Source organism: Labeo rohita, chromosome 16, assembly GCF_022985175.1.
Source record: "Labeo rohita strain BAU-BD-2019 chromosome 16, IGBB_LRoh.1.0, whole genome shotgun sequence".
Taxonomy (NCBI): domain Eukaryota; kingdom Metazoa; phylum Chordata; class Actinopteri; order Cypriniformes; family Cyprinidae; genus Labeo; species Labeo rohita.
The window spans coordinates 31,220,127-31,239,702 of record NC_066884.1 but is presented as its reverse complement, the minus strand read 5'-3'; the positions used below and the strand labels follow the sequence as shown (position 1 = coordinate 31,239,702).

Sequence of the window (19,576 nt, the reverse complement as noted above, 5' to 3'; positions counted from 1 at the left end):
TTGCAGCTCTAACACCATCAAGCAAACAAACCATCAAAACAGCCATCCGAGACTGCATCCAGATGCTCGTTCAATGCCAAGGCAATACAAGGAGCAGATATGGAAGAAAAATTATGACAAATGTCTTTGAAACAAAAAACTGAAAAAAAAAAAAAAAACTAACTGAAAAAATATTGCATTTAATTAACAGTGCTTGCATTTTAATGCTTGTATTAAAAGACTTGTATTTAAAGACTTGTATTTTTAGGGGATGAAATTTACCGTAGTTGCTTATTTAAGCTGTGAATATTTAAATTTAAAACATTTCACACACATTTTCATAATTAAAAAATTAATAATTCATATTCACCTTCCAGAATTCACTTCTGAAATATTCAGTCTGCTTAAAAATATGATGTATAATATTCAACAGGCAATTTTCGGTCCATTTTATTTCACTTTACAAATTCGCTTCCACAAATTCAGTGGTTAGAAATTCTGGAGAAAATTCAGCATTGCACATCCGGGATCTGCAGGAATAGCAGTAGAGTATCAAAGCATGATCTCCATCTGCTGTTAGACGCTCACCAGCAGATGGTGCAAGCGGGTGTTGATGAAGACCATAGCAACAGGTGGTTGATCCATTGTTTGATGTGGTTGATGTCATTCATTCACAAAAACTGATTTGCAAAAATTAAGCAAGCGGTAAGTTACTGTATTATTATCATAGCAGGTATGTATATGCGGAAAAATGTTTACGTGTTACGTGTTTACGTTTTCATCTGTTACTCGTTTCCCTGTGTAGCTTACATGTAAGCAGCTTTCTGTACCCCAAAGGAGATTATAATGCTATTTTACCCGATGCTGATGTATAGAACTAACATTACATCTGAGGAAGACATACATTGTTTTCAGTTGCTTAGTTTCCTTATCTTTGTATCATGGCTTGTGTGAGGCTGAGTTGTAATATTGGGGTTGCCCTTATACATCACACTCCAGTATTCCCCAACGACGCGTAATGCGAAGAGAAAGCTGCTACACGGGGAAACGACTAACAGCGAAAATGCTGAATTAAAACATTTGCATTTATTTTTCTTACATAAGTAGACCCCTTTGTTACAAAGGGCTGGTGGTTCTGCAGCACTATTAAATAAACTCAGTGGCAATATTATAGACATCCTAACGTTCTGGAACAGAGTGCAGAGTACAGAGTACTTTGAACTATTTTTAAATATACATTTATAAATTACATTTATATCCTAGTAATCTTAACCTCTCTGGGTCGACTGTGGCACATTTTTAAAATGAAAAGGAGAGAATATATATATATACACACACATATATATAGATATACATATATATAGATAGATATAGATAGATATATAGATTTTTTTTTTTTTTTTTTTTTTTTTTTTTGATAGATGTATTTTACAAGCTAAGTGTCTTCACTGGAAAAGGTTAGAGGCACCAAGTATAGGGAGGTGGCTTAAGGAAATGGCAATGAATATGTCACTGGAGAAAATAATGTATATTATTAAAGGCTGATATAAGGATTTTAAAGATGCTTGGATACCCTTTATGCTTTTCTTAGAAAAATGAAACAGTGGGGATATATTTGATGGGATATAAGATATGTAAGAAAAAAAATATTGTTGGAAGACATTAATTAATAAATTTAATGATTTAATTATTATTATTCTATTTCTATTTATTTTGTGTGTACATAAAAGTTATTTTTATGTAAACGTAAAAGCAATAAAGATATTTAATCAACATATCAATGTTAACCAGACGTTGAAAGGTTGCCCATGCAGACCAAACAACATACACTTGAAATGATATAGCGAAAAGGGGACAAAAAAAGCAGTCAAGTTCTTAGCTGAATCATTCAGTGGCACTTGCCAGTATCCTTTGCACAGATCTAAAGCTGAACATCCATGTTAGGTTTTGGCACCATTTCAATTGCCTCCGTACCAACAACTTTATCATGACATTTCTCCCTCCTAGATTTTCTGTGTTTTGGAACGACATTAAAAGGTAAATCTTTTCAAAAAACACTTTTCATACAGATCTTTTTAGTCTTTTAGTTAACGCAGAGTTTCATCTCATAGACTGTATGCCCTGAAATGTTGTCTGAAGGTTTCTGGATTAATTTTAAACTTATCCAGAACCACTTATTTAACACAGTCATAGTCCAATGAATTGTCAGGCTCCATGGCCACAAAAGCAGCTCTTGCCTTGCCCGTTAGCAACGGTAAGAGATGTAACACCCATTCTGGCCATTTGAATGGTTTAGTAATACATTCGAAAGTCACTAAATAATGCTCAATCACTTGACCACGGCATCATTCTCGAGCTGCTAAAGGTTGTTGTTTAAAGGTTGCTCTTCTGACGCAGCTTTGTCTGCACCTGCCAGTGTCACCTCACTTTGTGTCTGTTGTCTTCTGTGACGAACAGTTGGAGCACAAATCATATCTGTGGATGCTAATGCATCACTCACCGGTTGTGGGTCTTTTCACTGATCGTTACTGTCTTTCTTGATGAACTTCAGGCTGCAGTTGTACGAACTGATGTTGCAGTGTCCGATATTTGTGCTTACGGTATTGCGCTTCCTTTTCCATCTGATCTTCTCTTTGCTGTTGGCTGTGTAGAAAAGTCTGCAGCATAGTCGACACCAATAGCCTTGTGGGCAATACACCGACATGCAGCGCCATTGTGCTATGGGCGTCCCGAGTTTGAAATCCCGCTCGAGGACCTTTCCAGATCCCGCCCACTTCTCTGTCCCACTTCACTTCCTGTCCTGTATGATCTGTCCAATCATAATAAAGGCAAAAAGGCCAAAAATAAATCTTAAAAAAAAGAAAAGTCTGCAGAATTGTAGCAATCTGCTGTGAAGTGCTCTCTGAAGTGCACTGGATATGAACTCGCTGCCTCCAGTTGTTCTGCTGGATTGTCTACATCTTTACATTTAGCTCCATCTTGTTTTCTTTGGTGGCATTTTGCACTCGATGAAATGTCAGCCTCTGCCGATTTTCACTTAAACGAGGTGCAGCTGGGAAATATTACAGTTGAACAAACATAAACAATACACATTCCGAATAAGAAAATTACCATTTCAAAGCATGCATATCAATCCCAGTGCCACTAAATGGTATAACCACTCGTTAACAGAAAAATTTTGGATATACACGTTCATCAGAATGCTTCCCTCCCAAAACTCAGGACCAGACAGGTAATTCATCCTATGAAATGTAATAAATGATAAACATATGTGCAAAATAAATAAATATAAAACCTTCAAAGTCTCTTTTTAATTTTGTACTCAACTACAAAACACAGTTTGAACTCTAGAGATTGACACTGTCTCCATACACATATCAAATCATAATCATAACATAAACAAATCCATAAACACAATAACACTGTGAAGTAATGTTCACGTGATGATAACCTACATGTATACCATCACTTTTTTAACCATTCCTTAGTAGAATGACTTGTGTGCTTTGAAGTGGAGTGGCAACAACTTTTCCTCTGCGCTCCAAGCATTCATTGAGGAGACTCTGCATGAAAGTATGGTTCCTGTTCTCCTACATTATCAGGCATTATAGGAAAATACTCATAGCTGTTTTCTTTGTAAATCGAGCTTGCAAAAAGCATTAAATAAAAGGGGTCCAATAACTGTGCCCAACATTTATTTGAGAAACATATCTACTTCATAATGAGACTTTCTTCAATTGGTTTACATCAATGAAAGGTTAGATTTGTATAAATATTTTAATGAAGGACCAAAGGATAAACAGTGATTTATTTGTACAGCCTTCTTTGCTCAAATTAACCAAGGGGGCTGAATTCGGACCACAACTGTATGTTGTTTGTAACATGGTATAGAATACATACCATCTTAAGCAGAGTTCTTGCTGGTCTGTGTAGGAGTGGTGGTCTCTGTTTTCTCTGAGGGCACCTTGCGAAGTGCTGACACCAGGCTTAGACTACTGGGGTCTTCAGTAGGAGAATCAGAGCTCTCATCTGAGGAGCAGATAGAAAAGATGAAAAGATATTTTGATGGGAGCCAATGTCTTGTATGTTTATGGTGTTTGATATGTAAATAAACCCTGCTGAAATTCAGTTAATCAGAATCTAGAATGAACTTGCCCAGATAAAATCCTTTAGTACCTATGCTTCTAACACTGCTGGTTCGTGTTTTTTGAAGGATGACAGGTATAGCAGATAGGGCTGGTCTTGTGCCTTGCGGTGGAGTTTTTGGGGATGTGGAAGTCCTGGGTCTCTGTGTTGTCTCTGGCTTTACCTCCCCTGGGCCACAAGATACTTTTTTTGGGGAGATAAGATTCCCCTCGCCCCTTTTTAGCACAGAAGAATGGTTCTCTAGAGACTGGACCTTTCCTGAAGCAACAATGGTGTGGAAAAACAGGATTACAGAAGGTCATAAGAAAAATCATCACTCATTATTGCTAAATAAAAAAACTTCACTTCGGAGTCCTGATCACTAAAATTTTAATTAAAAAAGAATAATAAAATTGACAATGTTAATTTTATGATTTATTTGGAGTTCACAGTACATGATCACTTACATGTGTTTGTATATACTGTACATGTATAATGGACAGTACAGTGGTTTTGATCTACACAGATTCGAGCATGTAAGTATGGTTGACACATAATGACACCAATACATGAATGTACTAATATGCACTAATGTACTAGTAAAATATACTAAATATAAAAACATGGTGCAAACTAATATACTAATATAAAGTTTTTGCTTTATATTTGCTGAACTTTATGCAACTCTCAAACATCACTGTACTTAAAAATTTACATTTAAGATATTTCTACCAACAGAACAGCACACTGTGTTAATTTACCTGATAAGAGCCCATCTGACCTGTCTGAAGTTGATGTGGACTCTAATATCTAGAAAGACAAATAACACCAAAGTAAGTAAACCACATAAATGCCTAAAACATTAAAAAAAAATAAAATAAAAAATAAAATAAATAAATAAATAAATAAATAAACAAACTGTAAACAATAGATAGAAAGGTATAGAAAGAATGGATAAGTGTGATATAAACTGAAGTCTCTTAATTTGAGAAGGCTTACACCAGATCACTCAGTTCTCTTGTTTTTAACTGGTCAATCATGGCACTCAGTGGTCTGATATTTCCTAAACTGTCTTCTATAGCAATAAAGTGCAGCCACAATCAGGCCGCTTTAACAGCTCTTTTACTTTGAGATCGTTCTAAGGGCTAAATACTGATTTAAAATCATAAGATACAGTTTAATAGCTATAACACTGTTTTTGAAATCAAATCTTTGCATAGCTATGACAAGAAAAACTGGCATCTAACAATGCCTTGGAAAAAAAGTCAATCTTAAAAAATAAAGCATATGCTTTACATAAACCCAAGCAGAAAATAAAACAGTTATCAAATAAACATTCTATTCTGTGTCCTAAACTCCTGAAACATTGGTGTCTCATATTTTACAGCAGTAAATGCATTTTGGGAAAGAAATCAATTAAATCTGTATATGTGTGTGTGTCTGAAAATATTCAGATGTTACTCCCTTTGTAATTACTAACATTTTCATTAGTTTAGAATTACAGTTACTGTCCATTTATTTTGTAATTACATAACTCTGTTACATGTAACTAGTTACTTCCCAACACTGCAAATTGTATAGATTTACTGTTTTTACTATATGTTTTATTAAATAAATGGACCTGAATTGGGTGTGTCTGATAAGGGAGACCTACAAAATGTGCAAGGGCAGGGGGCCTCCAGGAGAGGTCTGAAAACCCCTGGTATAAGGTGACCAGATTTCTGGCATGGAAACCAGGGACATTTCCTTGTTCAGTGGTCAAAATATCACTGAAATCTCATTTGTGATAATCTACAAATAAAAAAAACTTACCATAGTTTTTAAAACAATAGTAAATAAGTAATAGTAAATAACAATAGTAAACAAATATTTCAAATTGCAAACATATCAAAACAGTAGTATTCTAACAAAATTATGGCTTTAGAAAAACACATTAAAAATAAGACAATAAATATGAGAAAATAAAATAAATAAATTGTATATGTTATTTTCAAACTGCATTTAACATGTTTACAGCTGTGAGTACAATAATTCAAACTTTTCAAATTTTGTGTTTATGCTTTTGGAAATGGATCTTTTCTGTCCTTAATCAGGGTTATTATTTTTCTTTTTTTTGCTCATTTTGACCACAAAGTGTGTGCTTTCTGCAAATGTAATTGTAAAAATTATTTGTATATTATTTTTTATATATTATTCATATCGGAGTTGTGACTGAAGTTTCAAGAATGTTTAATAGGCCTATTGTGTGCAAAACAATCCCACAACCTTATCATGCCTTGATAAGGTGATAAGGTACAGCGCACCCAAACATAATTACTCTGCTTTAACTTGTATATTAGTATTTGACTATGTTGAAACCAATAACAGTGGGTCATTCCAGCTGGAATCATCAAATGGTCCCCACCTGACCCCCTCAGATTTGTCTGAAAAAAATCTATGTGATGGGTAATATGCCCAATAGATCATATACAAAATTTCAGATCTCTACTGTGCGTACTTTTTTCACAAAAAATCTGTAAAAAGTTTGTTTTTTACCCCGTTTTGGCATCACTGTCTGAGTGACCATGTTCAGACTGAAATATCTCCAGAACTATTTGTGCCAGGTCCATGAAATTTTCTGGGCTAAGAGTCTTAGTCCAGAACTGCATGAATTACAACTCACAGCATTGTTACTGAATTTACACCTGAATGCTGGCCCTCTACTTTTCTTTGAAACTATTACTTTAAGGGTTTTCAGATGTCCATAGAAACCTCAGTCTTCAATGTATAAGCATCATACTTGGTAAATGGTCTGATATGTACCATGTCTTTCACATCCTTTGACATCAGACAATAGAGTCTGATGAATGTTGAGATATTAAGGTCCAAAAATGGAAAAAAACTATTTACACCAATGTTCAGAGCAATATTTCCCATGAATGACACCAGGTGTGAACATGAAACTTGTTTTTTTGAAAGAGCATGTTCTTATTGATAAAATATAAAAAAAATTCGGATGGGGTTTTGCCTTATTTTTCTGTAATATTTTTTAAAAAAATCATTGCTGTCTGACATTCACAACTACTGTAGTACTAGCTATTTTGAACTCATATGCCTAAATTAATGCTATAATGCAGCATTCCATTGTGCTCGGGACTCAGGGAAATCCGACCTCCACCTCGGGAAAGTGCAAAGGAACGGCCACTTAAGTTGGGGTTCCGAAACACACACTCGGGCCAGTTCAGTGCAGACTGAGTCGGTTGGAATTATCCATAGGCATCCATATTTTTGCCAACTGTTACAATGGAATGCATTTACGACGGACATCGGGAGAACTAACATGGATTCACCGACTACCGACATTCAATGGAATGCAACATAAGTACCTAATCTTGATGTTCCACCCAATCCAGTGAATAATACATTCATTTTCATTGAGAAAGGAGGGCAATATTGATTAGAAAAAATAATATTCAGGTGGTATGAGATCTAGCATCAATCAATCAATCAGTCAATCAGTCAACAATGATCAATTTTGAGGTCAGTCGAGTATCAGGAACACCAGGATTCCATGTCAACTTTGAGGTTGACCCAGTTGAACAAGGCCTTCCCATCACAGATATGGCCCCAGGACAATATGTTACTTGTGAGTATGACCGACAATGGTGGGTTGGTATCATCAGAGACGTCTCTGACACAGAGCAAGACTGTTGTCTGCTCACCACCAGATGTCACCCTCACCTTATCACTCACTGACTGTTACATCACACCCCGGACTACATCTCCCAGTATCCATCGCGCTGATTGCATCAGCATCTGTGACCAATCAGCGGCGCTATAAATGCCCCGGTCCCTCCCCACGCAGGTCACGGATTGTTGTGATTGTATTGTTGTATTCTTAGCGTTTTCCTAGTTCTTGCTCCGAGTTCCTAGTTCCCAGTGTTTTGTCTTTTCCGCCTGGTTATCTCGTTTTCGTCTGTCTAGCCGCCTGCCTTTTCGGACTATCGCTCTCGTTTATCGGATTACTCTCTTGGACTGCCTGTGATATACCTGTCTGCTCCCGTCTCGACCCTGCCTGTACGACCTTGTCTTTGTCTGGAAATCTTAATAAAAGCTTGCATATGGATCCGCTCGCCTCACGTCTCTCACTCCCCGTAACAGAACAATCCGTCACACAAGGATCCAGCAGCTTCACTCCCGGACACTCAACAGATATGGACACAGACAGAACTCTATGCAGGATCAAGCAAGGACCAAACACACTCGAACAATATACCCGTGAGTTTCTGGCCATAGCCAACTATTCTACCCTCCCGGACAGTATAATAATAGAAATATTTTGTGATGGCGTAAATCAGCCTTTGAGGGCGAGGCTGAGACGCGAGGGTCCGCGTCCATCGCTCGCGGCATTTTTGAATTTTGCTTTGTTGTGTGTGGGTTCGCCATGCACCGTAGAGGTCGCGGAGAGGGAACGCGACAACGTGGCAATGGCGACCGTGCGCCCCGCTCGCAGATGGACGGTCATGCCGGAGCACGATCCCACAAACACGTTTGCCGCCTGGATCGCTCGTGAAATGGCGGCCGTGTCGGAGCGCGCTCGAGCAGTGGCGGCGACAGCGGTGCCCGTTCACAAAATGGCGGCGACTGCGGTGCCCGTTCACAAGATGGCGGCAGCGCCGGCGCGCTTACAAGATGGCGCCGACGGCGGAGTCCGTTCACAAGATGGCGGCGGAAACAGAGCTCCGTTACGTCACAGCTGCCATACCAGAGCTATATGGAATTACAACTGCATTTCCTGAGTCAAGTCAAGTTTCCAAGTCAAGTCAAGTTGCAGCTGTGTTTCCTGAGTCAAGTCAAGTTTCCAAGTCAAGCCAAGGTGCATCTGTGTTTCCTGAGTCAAGTCAAGTTTCCAAGTCAAGTCAAGTTGCAGCTGTGTTTCCTGAGTCAAGTCAAGTTTCCAAGTCAAGTCAAGTTGCAGCTGTGTTTCCTGAGTCAAGTCAAGTTTCCAAGTCAAGTCAAATTGCAGCTGTGTTTCCTGTGTCAAGTCAAGTCAGAGCTATCGCCCCTGTCTCAAGTCAAGTTACAGCCATCTTCCCAGAGCCAAGTACCGTCAAGATGGCCGTCACACTAGAGCCACTGCACAAGATGGCTGCCACACCAGAGCCACTGCACAAGATGGCCGCCACGCCAGAACCACTGCACAAGATGGCCGCCGTCTCCAAGCCCCTCCACAAGATGGCCGCCATTCCTGAACCTGTGGTCATGATGGCCCACGTGCTGGACTCACCCCTTATGACGGTATGGGCAGCTAAAGTGGTGCTCCATGTCGCGGTGGCTACCCCTGAGTCAAGTCAAGACACAGAGTCAAGTCAAGACACAGCTGCCATTCTCCACGAGTCAAGCCAGGTCACAGTTGTTCTCCACGAGTCAAGTCATGCTACAGCTGTTGTTCTTGAGCCAAGCCATGTTGTTCATGAGTCAAGTACCGGTACAGCGGATCTCCATGAGTCAAGCCAGGTTATAGCAGACCCTCATGAGCCAAGTCCAGCTGCTGCTGTTATTCCAGAGCCAAGTCAAGCTTCAGCCGCTGCTCCGGAGTCAAGTCAGGCTACAGCTGTAGCCTCCAAGTCCAGTCAAGCCTCCAAGTCCAGTCAAGCTTCCAAGTCAAGCAATGTCAAAGCGGTCGTTCCTGCGTCAAGCAACATCAAGGCGGTCGTTCCTGAGTCAAGCAACGTCATAGCCGTGGTTCCTGAGTCAAGCAAGGTAACAGCCGTGGTTCCTGAGTCAAGTGAAGTCAATGATCTTTACGAGCCAAGTCAAGTCACCGCTGATCTCCATGAGTCAGAGCAGTTCACTACTGATCTTCACAAATCGAGTCAAGTCACAGCCAATCTCCAAGAACCAAGTAAAACCACAGCTGATCTTCATGAGCCAAACAAAGTTATTGCTGATGGCCCAGAGTCCAGTCACGTCCCGCCTGACGGCCCAGAGTCCAGTCACGTCCCGCCTGACGGCCCAGGGTCATGGCCTGTCATGATGGCCAGCGTGCTGGCCCCACCACTAGTGTCAGTGAGTGCAGCAAACATCCCAGTGGCATTAACACCTTGTAAAACCACCATTAAAGAGGTCCTGCCACCCGCCGCTGCTCTTCCCTTAATGGCAGTTGCCTTTTGGTGTGTGTGGGCTGCACACTGTTCTTCAAAGGTCCCATCTGATCTCAAGTCTGCTCCAGAGCTCCTGTCTGATCTCAAGTCTGCTCCAGAGCTCCCGTCTGATCTCAAGTCTGCTCTAGAGCTCCCTCACTTGGAGAAGCCATGCCAATGCCTCCTGAGGTGTCAGCCTTGGCTGTAGATCCTCCCATGGAGGCGGCATCCCTCTACAACCTCTCTGCTTCTCCCCTTATTCTGTCTGCCTCCTCTGTCTCCGCCGTTCCTAGGTCCCAGGCCATAACGCGGTTTCCTGCTCCAGAGGTCCCGCCTGGTCTCAAGTCTGTTCCAGAGGTCCCGTCTGGTCTCAAGTCTGCTCCAGAGGACCCGTCTGGTCTCAAGTCTGCTCCAGAGGCCTTCCCCATCAGAGAAGCTGCGCCAATGCCTCCAGAGGTGTCAGCGTCGACTGTAGAACCTCCTATGGAGGCGGCGTTATCCTGTGGTCTCTCTGCTTCTCTCCCTGTTCTCTCTGCCTCCTCTGTCCCTGCTCTCCCCAGGTCCCAGTCCATGACGCGAGTTCCTGCTCAGCCCTGGAGGGCTCTGGCGCCTCCTGTTCTGCCCTGGAGGGCCTCGGCGCCTCCTGTTCCGCCCTGGAGGGTTCCTGCGCCTTCTGCTCCGCCTCCTGCTCCGCCCTGGAGGGCTCCTGCGCCTGCTCTGTCGGTCCTGCCTCAATCACTGGGCCCCCCACATGGACCTGGCCCTCCAGCCCTTGCCCTGTCTCGCTCCCACCCCACCGCTCCCCTGGACTGTTGCTCCCTTCGAGCGTCTGGAAGCCGCTCCTTGGGGGGGGGCTATGTCACGAATCTGGTCGGTGTCCTGCTGTCTGCTCACCACCAGATGTCACCCTCACCTTATCACTCACTGACTGTTACATCACACCCCGGACTACATCTCCCAGTATCCATCGCGCTGATTGCATCAGCATCTGTGACCAATCAGCGGCGCTATAAATGCCCCGGTCCCTCCCCACGCAGGTCACGGATTGTTGTGATTGTATTGTTGTATTCTTAGCGTTTTCCTAGTTCTTGCTCCGAGTTCCTAGTTCCCAGTGTTTTGTCTTTTCCGCCTGGTTATCTCGTTTTCGTCTGTCTAGCCGCCTGCCTTTTCGGACTATCGCTCTCGTTTATCGGATTACTCTCTTGGACTGCCTGTGATATACCTGTCTGCTCCCGTCTCGACCCTGCCTGTACGACCTTGTCTTTGTCTGGAAATCTTAATAAAAGCTTGCATATGGATCCGCTCGCCTCACGTCTCTCACTCCCCGTAACAGAACAATCCGTCACACAAGGATCCAGCAGCTTCACTCCCGGACACTCAACAGATATGGACACAGACAGAACTCTATGCAGGATCAAGCAAGGACCAAACACACTCGAACAATATACCCGTGAGTTTCTGGCCATAGCCAACTATTCTACCCTCCCGGACAGTATAATAATAGAAATATTTTGTGATGGCGTAAATCAGCCTTTGAGGGCGAGGCTGAGACGCGAGGGTCCGCGTCCATCGCTCGCGGCATTTTTGAATTTTGCTTTGTTGTGTGTGGGTTCGCCATGCACCGTAGAGGTCGCGGAGAGGGAACGCGACAACGTGGCAATGGCGACCGTGCGTCCCGCTCGCAGATGGACGGTCATGCCGGAGCACGATCCCACAAACACGTTTGCCGCCTGGATCGCTCGTGAAATGGCGGCCGTGTCGGAGCGCGCTCGAGCAGTGGCGGCGACAGCGGTGCCCGTTCACAAAATGGCGGCGACTGCGGTGCCTGTTCACAAGATGGCGGCAGCGCCGGCGCGCTTACAAGATGGCGCCGACGGCGGAGTCCGTTCACAAGATGGCGGCGGAAACAGAGCTCCGTTACGTCACAGCTGCCATACCAGAGCTATATGGAATTACAACTGCATTTCCTGAGTCAAGTCAAGTTTCCAAGTCAAGTCAAGTTGCAGCTGTGTTTCCTGAGTCAAGTCAAGTTTCCAAGTCAAGCCAAGGTGCATCTGTGTTTCCTGAGTCAAGTCAAGTTTCCAAGTCAAGTCAAGTTGCAGCTGTGTTTCCTGAGTCAAGTCAAGTTTCCAAGTCAAGTCAAGTTGCAGCTGTGTTTCCTGAGTCAAGTCAAGTTTCCAAGTCAAGTCAAATTGCAGCTGTGTTTCCTGTGTCAAGTCAAGTCAGAGCTATCGCCCCTGTCTCAAGTCAAGTTACAGCCATCTTCCCAGAGCCAAGTACCGTCAAGATGGCCGTCACACTAGAGCCACTGCACAAGATGGCTGCCACACCAGAGCCACTGCACAAGATGGCCGCCACGCCAGAACCACTGCACAAGATGGCCGCCGTCTCCAAGCCCCTCCACAAGATGGCCGCCATTCCTGAACCTGTGGTCATGATGGCCCACGTGCTGGACTCACCCCTTATGACGGTATGGGCAGCTAAGTGGTGCTCCATGTCGCGGTGGCTACCCCTGAGTCAAGTCAAGACACAGAGTCAAGTCAAGACACAGCTGCCATTCTCCACGAGTCAAGCCAGGTCACAGTTGTTCTCCACGAGTCAAGTCATGCTACAGCTGTTGTTCTTGAGCCAAGCCATGTTGTTCATGAGTCAAGTACCGGTACAGCGGATCTCCATGAGTCAAGCCAGGTTATAGCAGACCCTCATGAGCCAAGTCCAGCTGCTGCTGTTATTCCAGAGCCAAGTCAAGCTTCAGCCGCTGCTCCGGAGTCAAGTCAGGCTACAGCTGTAGCCTCCAAGTCCAGTCAAGCCTCCAAGTCCAGTCAAGCTTCCAAGTCAAGCAATGTCAAAGCGGTCGTTCCTGCGTCAAGCAACATCAAGGCAGTCGTTCCTGAGTCAAGCAACGTCATAGCCGTGGTTCCTGAGTCAAGCAAGGTAACAGCCGTGGTTCCTGAGTCAAGTGAAGTCAATGATCTTTACGAGCCAAGTCAAGTCACCGCTGATCTCCATGAGTCAGAGCAGTTCACTACTGATCTTCACAAATCGAGTCAAGTCACAGCCAATCTCCAAGAACCAAGTAAAACCACAGCTGATCTTCATGAGCCAAACAAAGTTATTGCTGATGGCCCAGAGTCCAGTCACGTCCCGCCTGACGGCCCAGAGTCCAGTCACGTCCCGCCTGACGGCCCAGGGTCATGGCCTGTCATGATGGCCAGCGTGCTGGCCCCACCACTAGTGTCAGTGAGTGCAGCAAACATCCCAGTGGCATTAACACCTTGTAAAACCACCATTAAAGAGGTCCTGCCACCCGCCGCTGCTCTTCCCTTAATGGCAGTTGCCTTTTGGTGTGTGTGGGCTGCACACTGTTCTTCGAAGGTCCCATCTGATCTCAAGTCTGCTCCAGAGCTCCTGTCTGATCTCAAGTCTGCTCCAGAGCTCCCGTCTGATCTCAAGTCTGCTCTAGAGCTCCCCTCACTTGGAGAAGCCATGCCAATGCCTCCTGAGGTGTCAGCCTTGGCTGTAGATCCTCCCATGGAGGCGGCATCCCTCTACAACCTCTCTGCTTCTCCCCTTATTCTGTCTGCCTCCTCTGTCTCCGCCGTTCCTAGGTCCCAGGCCATAACGCGGTTTCCTGCTCCAGAGGTCCCGCCTGGTCTCAAGTCTGTTCCAGAGGTCCCGTCTGGTCTCAAGTCTGCTCCAGAGGACCCGTCTGGTCTCAAGTCTGCTCCAGAGGCCTTCCCCATCAGAGAAGCTGCGCCAATGCCTCCAGAGGTGTCAGCGTCGACTGTAGAACCTCCTATGGAGGCGGCGTTATCCTGTGGTCTCTCTGCTTCTCTCCCTGTTCTCTCTGCCTCCTCTGTCCCTGCTCTCCCCAGGTCCCAGTCCATGACGCGAGTTCCTGCTCAGCCCTGGAGGGCTCTGGCGCCTCCTGTTCTGCCCTGGAGGGCCTCGGCGCCTCCTGTTCCGCCCTGGAGGGTTCCTGCGCCTTCTGCTCCGCCTCCTGCTCCGCCCTGGAGGGCTCCTGCGCCTGCTCTGTCGGTCCTGCCTCAATCACTGGGCCCCCCACATGGACCTGGCCCTCCAGCCCTTGCCCTGTCTCGCTCCCACCCCACCGCTCCCTGGACTGTTGCTCCCTTCGAGCGTCTGGAAGCCGCTCCTTGGGGGGGGGCTATGTCACGAATCTGGTCGGTGTCCTGCTGTCTGCTCACCACCAGATGTCACCCTCACCTTATCACTCACTGACTGTTACATCACACCCCGGACTACATCTCCCAGTATCCATCGCGCTGATTGCATCAGCATCTGTGACCAATCAGCGGCGCTATAAATGCCCCGGTCCCTCCCCACGCAGGTCACGGATTGTTGTGATTGTATTGTTGTATTCTTAGCGTTTTCCTAGTTCTTGCTCCGAGTTCCTAGTTCCCAGTGTTTTGTCTTTTCCGCCTGGTTATCTCGTTTTCGTCTGTCTAGCCGCCTGCCTTTTCGGACTATCGCTCTCGTTTATCGGATTACTCTCTTGGACTGCCTGTGATATACCTGTCTGCTCCCGTCTCGACCCTGCCTGTACGACCTTGTCTTTGTCTGGAAATCTTAATAAAAGCTCGCATATGGATCCGCTCGCCTCACGTCTCTCACTCCCCGTAACATATACATTATTAAAGTGACTCATGTCTGGAAGTACGTTTTTTGTATTTTGTATTTTGTATTTTTTGTATAAGTGGAACATTAATAAATTCTGTTGAAATGCCCATACCAAGTTGAATAGCAAAAGTGAACAATAGGATCAGTGACGAAACTCTGAGTTTTAAAAAAATCATTACAGAAAAATGAGGCAAAACCCCATCCTAATTTTTTTATATTTTATCAATAACAATATGCTCTTTCAAAAAAACAAGTTTCATGTTCACACCTGGTGTCATTCATGGGAAATATTGCTCTGAACATTGGTGTAAATCAGTTTTTTTCCATATTTGGACCTTAATATCTCAACATCCATCAGACTCTATTGTCTGATATCAAAGGATGTGAAAGACATGGTACATATCAGACCATTTACCAAGTTTGATGCTTATACATTGAAAATTGAGGTTTCTATGGACATCTGAAAACCCTTAAAGTAATAGTTTCAAAGAAAAGTAGAGGGCCAGCATTCAGGTGTAAATTCAGTAACAATGCTGTGAGTTGTAATTCATGCAGTTCTGGACTAGGACTCTTAGCCCAGAAAATTTCATGGACCTGGCACAAATAGTTCTGGAGATATTTCAGTCTGAACATGGTCACTCAGACTGTGATGCCAAAACGGGGTAAAAAACAAACTTTTTTTTTACAGTTTTTTTTGTGAAAAAAGTATGCACAGTAGAGATCTGAAATTTTGTATATGATCTATTGGGCATATTACCCATCACACAGATTTTTTCAGAGAAATCTGAGGAGGTCAGGTGGGGAACTTTTCCAAAATTTGATGATTCCAGCTGGAATGACCCCAGTGTCTCTTTTGATAGGCTAACTGATGGTAATAGTGCTCTGCTCTCGTCCAAGCTCTTTGTGGCTTCCTACAATAGCGATGTGCGACCAAGTAATCAGTATAGCTCACAGCACCCTCTGCTGTTGAAAAATAATCACTATCATACGTTTGCCAGCTGGCTAAATTGGTCAGGCTTTTATAGTGTATTTGCAGGTTGTTTTAAACGTGCTGTAAAACAGAGACATTTCTGGGGACAGCTCCAGCCAGGGACAGGGAAACGGGGACATCTGGTCACCCGACAGTTGTGTGTGTGGTACCTGCATGCTGCTTCTGCGTGTCTCTCTCTACAAACAACTATTAATTAATTAACAGCGACCTTGTTGCTGATGAATATAATGTAGCGGTCTAGTATGTAGGCTATTTTATTAATAAAAATCACGGGGAATCGTTGACAACAAGTTTATATATGTGCGGAGCGCAATGTGATCTCTCTCTCTTGGGTTTCCGGTTTCCGTTTATGTGAGTGTGTGGTTGTGGATGGAGAGCAAGCGTTTTGCAACTTTTTGGTACACGGCGGTTTAAGATGGTGACTTTCGGATTTCCCATGCCCAATTAAAACACCTAATTTCGCTTAGGGGGCAAGTGTTCATGTTTTTGGATTCTCAGACAGTCTTTGGACGTTTCGTTTAAAGGGGTCATTGGATGCCCATTTTCCACAAGTTGATATGATTCTTTAGGGTCTTAATGAAAAGTCTCTAATATACTTTGATTAAAATTTTTTTACCCTTTTTACCTTGTCAAAATGAACTCTGCAAAAATCATCTCATTCTAAGGGGTTGTTCCTTTAAATGCAAATAGCTCTGCTCACCCCACCCCTCTCTTCTCTCTGTGGAATGACGTTCTTGTTTACTTTAGCCGCATTTAGCCGCTAAACGTCCTAACTACCACGTTATAAAGAAAGGCGATCACAAAGATTCATAAAAAAAAAAAAAAAACCTTATACTCACTTCTGCTGTAAGTGAAGCTGGATCATGAATGATTCGCGCGAACATAGGTGGATATATGTAACGTAATCTACTGCATCTTCAGTGGCTCAGATGTCGGGAGCAGATGACGACCACTATGTTCATTATTACATCCAGCAACACATCACCTCAATCGCTCAGTCGGAGATATTCTTGTCTAAGTTACATCCCTGCTCCGGCATCGAAACAAAGAGGGCGGACTGTTACAGCTGATCCGAGGTAAAACGCTTGTGTCAATAAACTATCGTGGGAGCGGCATCTAAGAATGGCTCAATTTGAAAAAGGGAATATTATTTTTATAGATTAATTAAAAACCACTGCATGGATTTTTATCATTATAGGGTAGATTTGTACATACACTGCCAACACACATTATTGTTCAAACAACATGAAAAAGTGAACTTAGCATCCGATGACCCCTTTAAGATAAAGCATGGAGGAGGATATTACACTGTGTAAGCTAGCTCAGGGAGCATAAAGTGTTTTGAATGTTGTTTAAATGCACCTTCAAAAGGCTCTAAATGATCCCAGCCGAGGAAGAAGGGTCTTATCTATCAAAACGATGTCATTTTTTTTCAAAAGAAAAAAAAGAAAAAAAAATTGTGTACTTTTTAAGCACAAAAGCTCGTGTAGCGCAGGCTCTGAGATGCGTGTTCACGACACTACGTACTATTAAATCATGTCAAAAGGTCTCGCGGAACTACAGACCCAGTGTTTATAAAGCGAACGCGCAAAGACTAACAGAGTGCAAGTAAGTCAAACGCTGTTTACAAACAAAAAGCTACAACGATGTCGGACGACTCTGAAGTTGTAGGAGAAAATAAGTTTTTTTTTGCCAGTCTCTACCTTTTTGAGCCAGTGTACACAGACAATGAACTTAGACGTGATTCGTAGTACTGATGGGAAGTTTGGATGATTTTACCGACTCGGACCTTTGAGTCTCGTTCAGCAAAATGTATGAATCTTTTTTTGAGTCAAAAAGATTAATTCATTGTTTACCTAGGTCTTTAGTCTATGATTAGCTCACCTCACCTCTTATCTGACAAGTTTTCGGGTTTGAGTCGTTCGTTCATCACGTGACACCCTCATAAGATGAACGAACGATTCGAAAAACCCGAAGACTCGAAACAGGTGAACTAATTCCAGTACAGAACCTAATAGGATGTTGCGCATGCGCGACTGAATGAATCACTCCCCGAGACGACTCGTTCTTCCCGAGTCACATTAAAGATCCATTCAAAATGAACAAATCATTCAAGAATGCACATTCCAGAGCCTGTGCTACACAAGCTTTTGTGCTTGTGATCATATACAAATTTTTCGAAAAAAATGACACATTGTTTCGCTAGATAAGACCCTTCTTCCTTGGCTGGGATCATTTAGAGCCTTTTGAAGCTGCATTTAAACTACATTTTGGAAGTTCAAAATCAGGGGCACAACTGAAGTCCATTATATGAAGAAAAATCCTGAAATGTTTCCTTAAAAACCGTAATTTCTTTACGTCTGAAGACAGAAAGACATGAACATCTTGAATGACAAGGAGATAAGTAAATTATTTGTAAATTGTTATTCTGGAAGTGGAGTTCTCCTTTAAGTATGGTTAATGAGATGGTAGATACTAATAGAGAAAATTAAAAAGTTGATGGGCTTTCAAAGCAGCCAGTTCTTGTTGATAAAGCTGTAGTGAGCTCAAAAGATGCTGAAAATACAGGATAAAGAATAAATGTAAGTGAAGCCATGGGTAAAAGTGTACCTGTTTTGCAGGATGTTGTTATAGAAAATAACCAGAAGGATGTAGAAACTGTGTCAAATGATAAAAATCAAGTAGAAAGTGATGCTGAAGAAATGGAACAGGACGAGTCAGATGGAGAAGGATTTGACGGGTCAAATAGGTCGACAGATCTGTATTCATTGGAGGAAATTAATAATTTTCTCGATGAAACTTTTGGACAGTCTGTTAAGGTTGATAACTTTTAAATTTATTAGTCTGGTTGCAATTTTGCAAAAGATGATCAGTTTTGATTTGCTAGATGAAAGGAAGCAGTATCAAATGAGGAAACATGTCACTGCATTGAAAAAGGTCTCCAAGTCAAATAAAACTAGAAAATGTAAAAAAGTTTTACCAAAAAATAAGTGATGTCTTGACCATGTTGTCTTGATCCTTCTTTTTCTTTTTCTCAATGCGGAGTTTAAGAGTAGGCTCTTCATAGAGGACTTGTTTTAGTAATCAACAATTTGGTTGCTTCTATGCTTTGGCATAAAGTAATGGTTTTAAATCCACCAAAGGCGTTGATTGCAACTGTGCAGAAGATACTTTTGGACTTTTTTTGGTCAGAGTATTATTGAATTAGAGCTGCTGCTCTATACCTCCCACTTTGTGACGAAGTCCAGAGACTTGTTGATTTACCTTCCCAAATAGTGGCTTTTAGATTAAAAACTGCACAAAGATTTTTGTATGGAAATGGTTTGAGATGGCATGAAACTGCAATATTGCTTTTACAGAATGTAGGGAGGCTGGGTTATAGTAAGCAACTTTTTCTGTTGAAACTAAGAGGTACAAATCACAGGTTTAACATCTTTTTATGATTCAGTTTTGCAGCTGTGGCAAATTTTTAAAGTATAGAGAGATCTGGATTCTCTACCTGGTATGTGGATCTTTAAAAAGCCACTCTTTTATAAAGAATGTAAGTTCTCTAAATTCTGCTAGCCTGTATAGAGAGGCTGGTTGTATAAAGTTAGGCCATCTTTTAAAAGCTATGCATTCATCTCTTGTTGAATTAGGACAACTGGCAAACATAAGATATGAAAGATTGATGAAAAGGATTGTGGTAGAAATTTGTGAATCATTGCCACAGTCAGCT

At 42.9% G+C, this 19,576-nt stretch overlaps 1 protein-coding gene across 1 annotated transcript in view; it reads right to left on the bottom strand.

The window, feature by feature from the left end:
- The window catches only part of LOC127177872 (F-actin-uncapping protein LRRC16A), a 426,319-nt gene that overhangs the window by 3,280 nt on the left and 403,463 nt on the right, over positions 1-19,576 (bottom strand). Inside the window, exons 45-47 of the mRNA XM_051130392.1 lie at positions 4,866-4,914; positions 4,156-4,383; positions 3,880-4,008 (exon numbers count right to left, since the gene is read on the bottom strand). Of these exons, the coding sequence (XP_050986349.1) occupies positions 3,884-4,008; positions 4,156-4,383; positions 4,866-4,914 (402 nt within the window). The 3' untranslated portion in view covers positions 3,880-3,883. The remainder of the gene's footprint in view (positions 1-3,879; positions 4,009-4,155; positions 4,384-4,865; positions 4,915-19,576) is intronic.